The 8734-nt window shown below is 36.2% G+C and overlaps 1 protein-coding gene across 5 annotated transcripts; it reads right to left on the bottom strand.

The window, feature by feature from the left end:
- Positions 1–396: 396 nt before the first annotated feature.
- LOC122316542 (probable protein phosphatase 2C 60) lies at positions 397–5218 on the bottom strand. 5 transcript variants are annotated; one of them, XM_043133151.1, is made up of 6 exons: positions 4841–5218; positions 4636–4753; positions 3971–4401; positions 3384–3754; positions 1310–1546; positions 397–1057 (listed from the first exon to the last, which is right to left on the bottom strand). In XM_043133151.1, exons 3-6 carry the CDS (start codon positions 4287–4289, stop codon positions 788–790), a joined length of 1197 nt encoding a protein of 398 aa, XP_042989085.1. In that variant the 5' UTR covers positions 4290–4401; positions 4636–4753; positions 4841–5218; the 3' UTR covers positions 397–787. The 5 variants fall into 5 exon arrangements, with proteins under 5 accessions (XP_042989085.1, XP_042989086.1, XP_042989083.1 ...); XM_043133152.1 differs by having other exon boundaries at positions 3971–4352; XM_043133149.1 differs by lacking the exon at positions 4636–4753 and having other exon boundaries at positions 4841–5217.
- Between the last annotated feature and the right edge of the window lie 3516 nt (positions 5219–8734).

Below are 8734 nucleotides of genomic sequence, written 5' to 3'. Positions count from 1 at the left end.
TCGTCTTGAGAAATGGTGGAAAACTGATCTCAGCATTTCCAGTGCTTGTTAGGTATCAACTCGCCTTTAAATTTGAGATTTAAGTCGTGCAGGATTACAGTGTTCATGTTTTGAACTAAACATATACTACTCATGTATAAAGAAGAAAAAATCTAATTACAAGCACACTTGTGCATTAATATATACATCAATTTATTGTGATTGATCAAAAAATAGATTTTATTAAAAACAATGCTAATTTAAATTTTACGTATGAAAGAATCAGTATTGATACACAGATTAGTACGCGACTTTGTTTGTATGTAGCAAAACTCTATAAAGAATCCTTCTTCCTGAAGCAAACTTTCCAACCATTTCAGTGCCCACAGGCAGAATCTGTGAGCTCAACGTGAAAAGTGAAACAACAGAAACTGAAACCTTTGATTTCAAAGCAAGACGTTTCAGATATTTTACAAAATACAAAACTCTAAATGTGTGGGGGAAAGAGTGTGAAGAGAAAAATGAATTCATAAGGAGATCGTCCTAGAGAAAGAATCATCAATGTCAACTTTGAAGCTCGGTTTCCCTGATTCTTTCCTTGCCCAAGTCCTCAGAAACTAAATAAAATACGTCCCAAGTAAAATGTTACATTGTACAGCAGAAAAAAGAAAAAAAAAGAAAAAAAAAAAAGACGAGAAAGAAACAAATGGCAGGAGCTTCTCTTATCCCTCTCTGATATATAAACTGATGGGCACCCAGATGCTAAGAGGTATCCAGCACTAGGTACAATAATTCAAAGGTGTGGACATTAGGTAGTGTTAGCTTCCGTGGGTGTGGCACAGGGGACTAGAGTTTTTGCAGGTAGATTAACACCACCTCCTCTCACGGACAAAGTAGGGCCTTTTGCCGAACTCGATCGGCTCACAAGATTTGAATCAAGAAAAACAACTATGACTGTGATGTCATCGTGGAAATGTCGCCGGACACCTCGGTCAATTTTCTTCAGATCTGAGTACCGCATTTCTCTTTTCTTAGCTGCTTCCTGCAAGGCAGCTTTCACAAGCCTCCGGGCACATCCCTGCACGAGGAGCAGATAATGTCAAATTCCATTATTTCTTGAAGTTCCTAATATAATTTCAATCAATGAAGAGATCGTGAGGCAAAAGCATGTCTACTTATTGAATAGACTCAAAAAGTTAAAGCTCCACAATGTTTCGCAAGTTAAGAGCAATTCCAAATTGTAAGGTGCAGTTTACAAGGTCAAGCCATAAATTCATAGATATGAAACGCACAAGACTAGACACTGCCATTGCTGATATAAATATCTTACACTGTGTGGGTGGTTCTGAACAATATCAACTGCATCCTGGTTGCTAAGGTGCTCCCACAGCCCATCAGAAGCAAAGATAAGAAACTGATCGTGAGATTGAAGTTCATGCACAGAAATTGATGGTTCAGAGTTTAAAATTGGCCTCTTAAAAGGTTCACGAAGGCGAAACTTAGCATACAAAGGCTCCCTATTAAATTCAGCCTTTTTCAGGTAGACATCACCAATAGATCTAGATACCTGCAACACAAACATATGCACAGATAAGTACTTTTTTTAAAGAAAAATGCTCAGCATAACACTAAAGGTTTTTCACTACACACACAACAGAAACCCACTCCAACATACCACTATCCCCGGACTTCTTCAGAGCTATAAACGTCAAAATCACCAATATTACTTTTTTCTAAGTTATCACTGTAAAATGTCAAAATCAGCTCAGCCTATAAATGCCATCTTAATAAGAACATTTTCCAAGTCATCCTATTATAAATAGCATTGCCCTTTCATTTTCCCCATTGGATAAATCGCTCATCCTTGTATATCTTAATTTTGAACTTAAGCCTGGCTAAGCATGACTTCTAGTCATCTTCAGAGCAATGATCACTAGCAATAATATGTTTTGTCCTAAACTATAGGTTGGAAATTCATTTATCATGTAGGTCAATTCTGGGTTTATACCATCTGTTTATATATTCACCAGTGACACAATGGACTCGTTATTAGGCTCTTTCCCAAGTCACCATCTTTCTTCCTCTCTCTAACTTATCCAATCATTTCCCTGGGAAGATCTTTTATCACCATCCCCATGGTGTATGAGACAAATGAATGCATTTCACTTAGGGTCGTATTCTATGGTTACGAAAATAGCTTACAAGGTCTAAAGCCAACATTATACAACTTGTACGTGTCATGGTCTGTGCACTTTTTCCCCTCCATGGGATCCAATTTGCAAGCACTCATGCATGAAGGTGCACAACTTCTATGCATGTAGAATACTAAGGGTCTGTTTGGATACTTAAAATATCTCAATATATCTGTGAATAGTAATGAAATGGTTTGAGTTAAGATGTTTTAATAGATTTTGGAAAAGTAGAGAGAAAAAGTTGAATAAAAATATTATAAAATTAAAAAAATTGTTTAAATATAATTTGTTGAAATTATCTTTGTTTTGAAATTTGAAAGTAGCATTGTTTTTTGTGTTTTGTTTAGGAGTTGGGAAAGTTATAATGATTAACTAATGATTAAATGAAAAAGTTGAAGATTTGAAAACAGTTGTGTTGCCAAACAAGCCAGCCCTAAAGAACTAGAACTATGAATGACGCCCCCACAATGAAAGAAAAAGCACTTCATCCATTCAGAAACTGGACTAAGTATTACCATACATTAAAACTGCGATGTAATTTCTCATGGACAATAGCAGTATTCGAACCGAGACCCAAGGTCCCAGCCCCACACACCCCACCTCTTGTGAGGCATATTTACCACAATCAATAAACAAAATAACATTCAGGTGCCCCAAGTAGTAGGGTGAAACAGAAAAGAAAGGGATTTGTTTGTTGTGTTGGGGGGGAGGGGGGCTGCAACAACCAAAAATTTGAGGTCTCCCTTGCAATTATTGCCCAACAACATCCTCCAGATATTATTAGCATCCAGATTAATTTACACAGGCTACTGTAACAGCCATACTCTGGATCAGATTTCAAGACGAGGAATTGTGGGCACTCAACAACATGGCAGAGCCTGAATCACGTGGCCTATGCAGGAGACCAAAGCCAGTATCATCCTTAACAACCAAACTAAAAGCTGCTAGCAGAAATGGAAGTAATATTGCCAAACATCAAAGGAGCCTATGATTACACTAGGTCGCATCTGCACAGTTGTAGCTAGTTTTGGTCTATTAAAATTAGGTCACATTTTTTAATGGTATTGAAACCATTGACACTGTAACATCTGCATTGTACAAATCAAAATGATACTATAAATCATAAACATCAAAATGTAAAGAATAAAAAGTAAGTGATTAAATGGGTGAGGTTCAAATGAAATATCAGTGTCGTCCACACAAAGAACTCACCTGTATCAAGCCCTTAACACGCCAAACATTATGCTTTAAAACCACAATTTTTGAGTCATCTGGGTGGGCAGAGAACATCTCCTTTCTCACAGATTCAATTGCCACGTTATGCTCTGATGACAGCTGGATGGCAAGGACCTCCCCAGTTGACTTGACAAGCCTCCCCAGCACTGCACGTGAATCACCAACGTTGGCAATGTAGAGGGTGCCACCGCATATTACACCAACCAGGCAGCAAGACCCAACAGCTGCAATTTGGGGTTTCATAGGCCACTGTTTGGTAACAAGAGACAGAAATCCCTCTTCTGTTGCTTGATAAGCTTTTCGTATCACATCGACTGACATGGATTGTTGCTCTGAGGTGAACCCTGCTAAGAGACCAATTTTAACCCAATCATAAGGCATGACTCAATTTCCATGTCAGACCGAACAATTGAAGTATTAGCATACAACAGCCCAGAAATACTGAAGGAAACTGCATAAAATCTCATTATTCTCAATTATAATGACAAATGAAATGAATGGATATCACTTTTGGGATTAACAAACATTCTCATGCTAAAAGTTCATCGAAGCTAGTTTATTACTCTTTAGATGCTGGAATAGATGATCATTAATGAAACGTGATGTCTCAGGCCCGCCATGACCATCATATATTCCAATAAAAGTGCCACATGGGCCAGACTCAAGCAAGCTCAAGGGACCAGACTCAATCTGGCTCTGATCCTCAAGCAAATTGTTGGCCTGGATAACTGCCATCGAGAATTCACCACTCATGTGCTGACCAGTATCTTTGTACCAAAGTAAGCCATCTTGTCGGCCTGCTGCCTCTGAGTCTGTGTGGGCATAACGGTCCGAGGACGGCCGCCAGCAGGCCCTCAGGTAGTTCATCAACCTTGATAACATCCCTCATTTCACCGGGGCCAGCTTCCAAGACCTCCACATCCAGAATGGATGCAATAACGCCCACTGCAACCAAGACCCCAACAACCTCCTTGAGTGCAGACCGAGATAAGCACTATATGAATGAAATAGAAAAAATATAATTAACAAGCTAACACCCTTCAATATATTCTACATCCACTCACGTAACTGGCAAAAGAATTTATATTCCAGTCTAAATATCTTGCCTAAAACCTGATTGAAATGAGCATAATATGACCGGAACTTTAAAACCCACCTGCATTTCTGCTTAGAAATTAAAAATAACAGTGACCCCAAAAATAATACTGCCTATAAATGAATAACACACCAGAAAGAGTTGCGGCGAAGGGTAATGGTCAATCTCTACCTCCCCATTCCACGCTCCAACCATACAATTATTTGCCCACACACTCAAATTCAGTAACTTTCAACTATCCAATAACAAACTAGAAACAATAATCAAACAAATAAATCAATCCCGTAAATTTCCAAAGTAATAAGAAAAGAAACGTATACAGGAGAAAACAACTCACAAAGTATAATTAGGAAACTCAATCAGTTCCGGTCACCCACCGAATAACACCAAACGAAAACGAAGGGGATCTAAAAGAAACTAAGCAATACATACGGGTATAAAACCGTTAGATCCATAGATCCATGAAATCAAACAGTGGGTAATAGGGTTTTTGTATATGGGTCACACTCTCTTTTCGGATTCGATTGTGGGTAATAAAGAAGTTGGAAGACGAAGAAGGGAAGAGATAATTGAATAAGGAGCTCTCAATCAGTGTGATTAAACGAACCAAAGCTCTTTCCTTTTTTTCACGCTCTGGTCTTTCTCAGCAGACAAAAAGCCTTATAAAAGAAAACGAACAAAGCGTTGGCCTGAAAGCCAGCAATGCATATAGGCAGCCATGGGCTCCACATATGAACCGAACAAAGAGAGAGTAGATAGAAAGGGGGTCAGAAAATAATTTTTATATAATTATTTTTAATTACAAATACATTTAATTTGCATGAAACCCCACCCTTTTTCCGGGATGTTGTAGTTTTGGTCAAACCTGTTCATCACCCACAAAATCTATGGTCTCAATCCAATGAAACTACAACATTTGGATGGATTATAATGAGATATTTTGGTTTTACACGGAGATAAAATTAAATAAAATAAACTCATTTTCAGTTTTATTCTAATTTCCTTTTACTTTTAGCAGAAAAATCTCGTATAGATCCTGTTCATTTACCATTATCGTAAATAGTATCGTATATATCCCTTTTGCTTTCAGCAGAAAAATCTCGTAAATACTATGTCACTTGAGATTATCCGCTTAATGTAATTGTTTATTTTTTATTTAATAATTAAAAAAGTGACTATTAACGTATTAATTTTTTTTAATTTTTAAAAAATATTAAAAAATATTTTTAAAAAATTAAAAATATATATAATTTGCACTAATGGCACGCCCAATGCTCATACCTGGGTAATACCTTTTTTTTATTTTACTTTTCTCTAAATTCTTTTCTATTACAATTAGAATAATCGGAATCTTCCATTCTACGTTACGGATTACAGTCTATTTTAATGATAATTTTGTAATTTATTTAATTTGTATAACTTCTTTGTAAATTTTAAATTTAGATAGCCTTTATGTAATTTTAAAATCTAAAAGAGATTTATATAGTTTTATTTTTTATAATTTTTAATATAATTTAATATATCCGCTCATTCTTTCTTTTTTTGAAATCTCATTATATTTAATCATTTCTAAGCACTTTTTTTTCTTTGTTTTTTTTTTATCTGAATTTAAGTTTGTGATTTTTTAATATTATCTTTTAATACCAATATCTCTATATTTGTTTTTAATGTTTTCAACAAATATTCAATTTATAAATCTTCAATTTTTACATATATATACACATAATATACTAGGTGCAAAACACGTTCACCTAGTTTAATTATAGAATTATTTTTAAGAATTAATATTTTTTAGTAAGGAAAGAATTTGATTAATAATGTCATGCTTTTAGAAAAAAATAATATATAATTTCTAAAATAAAAAATTTGACAGTTAATCATGATTAAGTAGATGATAAATAATAACACGCTTTCATTTTTTTTTCAAATAGATGATAATTAAGTAGATGAGAATCACAAGATAAATAGTTGTTTTATCTTGGTTTCTCCATGCCATTTATTTACTACCATATTAAAATCTGAATAGTTAGAAAATATAATTCTTAAAATTTTTCAAAAGTATATGTTTCAACATGAAAAGAGTAGATGGAATTAAAATTGAGAATAACTTATAACCGGTGTCTCCTATAAACTTTATATATCGGAGACCAATGCCAGCTTGCCACGTAAGGAAAATACGAGTGAAATTAAAACCGCGTAAACAGAGAATAAGCTCACTCTCTCTGTCTCTCGAGCCTCCCTTTTTCTTTGTGCTCCCTCTATCTCTGCTCTCTCACAGTCTCCCTCTCTCTGTCTCTCAATCCGAAAGAGAAAATCCAAACCCTCACATTGCCTTGCTTCCCCCCTCCCTCTCTCTCTCTCTCTCTCTCTCCCTAAACCCCTCTTTATCTCCTTCGTCCGAAAACCTTACTTCCTACCAGGAACCAATAGATACCATAAGAAATTCTTTTCAAATGAAAAATCTTGGAGATCAACTCGTCAAAGCTTTTGTTTGACAGCAAGCATCAATGTCAAAGTATATTCTCTATCAAACATACATGATGACTCATTACATACATCAAATATTGCTTCAATCCTGAAGCATCAAGCTCCATAACTATGTCAAGAAGTGGATGAAATGGGTATTCTTGAGATGGTCCAAGAAAATTTCTAGGCTACACGACTCATGGTAGGATTTCTTCACCACAGCCTAAAAAATAAAGAAAATTGACATTTCACTTATACCCATCTCCAAGATACAAAATTACTTTACAAAATTTGCATCTAGCGGCTCGATTCATGGAACTTGCTCAAGAAAATGTTCTCTCTCTAGAGCTCAAGCCACCCACCAAAATCCCTCTCCGGAGCTCAGGCCACCGTAAGCCTCCCTCTCTCCTCCATGAAACTCAAAAAATAAAAATAAAAAATAAAAATAAAAAAATAAAAATAAAGATATGGCTTTTATTTCAGTGTGATGCGGGTTCCCTCTCTGTGTGCTTCGGGTTCACAATCCTCATATGGGTGACCTTTGACATAGTGTGATGTGTTGTAGGGATTTCCTCCCTCTCTGATTTTGGGAAAACACAGACCATGTGAAATGCTTAGTTTGTCCTTGTGCGAACAATGGAAAATCAAAGTAAAAAATCCTACAAGAAAACATAGACCATTAGAAATTGAGGATTACAAAAAATTGGGGATTACAATGTAAACTACCCAGGTACCTGAGGTCCTCGACGGTTGCAGGTCTTGATTTTGGGAGGGTTTTCGTGAGAGAGATCGAAGGAGAGAGATTGAAGGAGAGAGAGAGGGAGAGAGATGAGGGATTTTGGTTAGGGTTTTTGTAAGAGAGAGAGAGAGAGAGAGAGAGAGAGAGAGAGAGAGAGAGAGAGCGATTTCGGGAGGGATTTTCAGATCAAAAGAGAGAGAGAGCGCTTCGCACGATTTTGGAATCCTCTACTATGCATCTTAGAAGTGAGAATTAAGGAAGGCTTACATGGCAATTTCTTATTGGTCTCCGATAAGACCAATTTATAGGTGACACCGTTCAGAAGCGTTTCACATTAAAATTATGTCGTAGAAAATCTAATTCTCATAATAATGGCATGTGAGAAGTGGGGAAAAGAAAAAATATAAAAAATCAAAGTAAAAAAATAAGTCACTCCTATCTTTACAAGGCCCTCACCTCTCCTTCACTTTCTTGCTTGATGCTAAAACACTATAAGCATAACTTTCAACAGAATGTAGGTCACCTCTCAGATTCCTTTCTCATGTAGTTTTATATTTTATTTATTATTTCCAAAACAATTACACGAAAGTTACACAATTCATGATTTCATATCATTAATATTCCTTAAAATCTGCCGAATAACATGCATTTATTTTCTCTCCCCTGTTTTCTTCCCATTAGCGTCACCGGCTCCTCTTTCACGGTTCCTCTCTCTCTACATTTCTTCTTCTTTCCTTGCCTTTTCTATCTTCTTTGTTTTTATCACACCAAACTGTTCTCTCTTTCAAGTTTTTCGCCTTGTTTTCGTCCCTAATTTAGGCTTGGTTGGTTTGCGTTCTTTGACACTTCCCTTGACAGTCTCCATCTCCTGCATGTTTCTTCTTCACGGACGAACTACTCTACACAGCTCAAGCCTCCATCTCCATACTTTACAATTTCATAAACTCATCTCGAAACCAAAACAACCACCTGCATAATGAAATGAGCTTGTTGACCTTGGCTTGTGCTCACCAAAATAGAGTATCT

This window comes from Carya illinoinensis, chromosome 7 (genome assembly GCF_018687715.1).
Source record: "Carya illinoinensis cultivar Pawnee chromosome 7, C.illinoinensisPawnee_v1, whole genome shotgun sequence".
NCBI lineage: Eukaryota > Viridiplantae > Streptophyta > Magnoliopsida > Fagales > Juglandaceae > Carya > Carya illinoinensis.
This window is presented reverse-complemented; position numbering and strand designations above follow the sequence as displayed.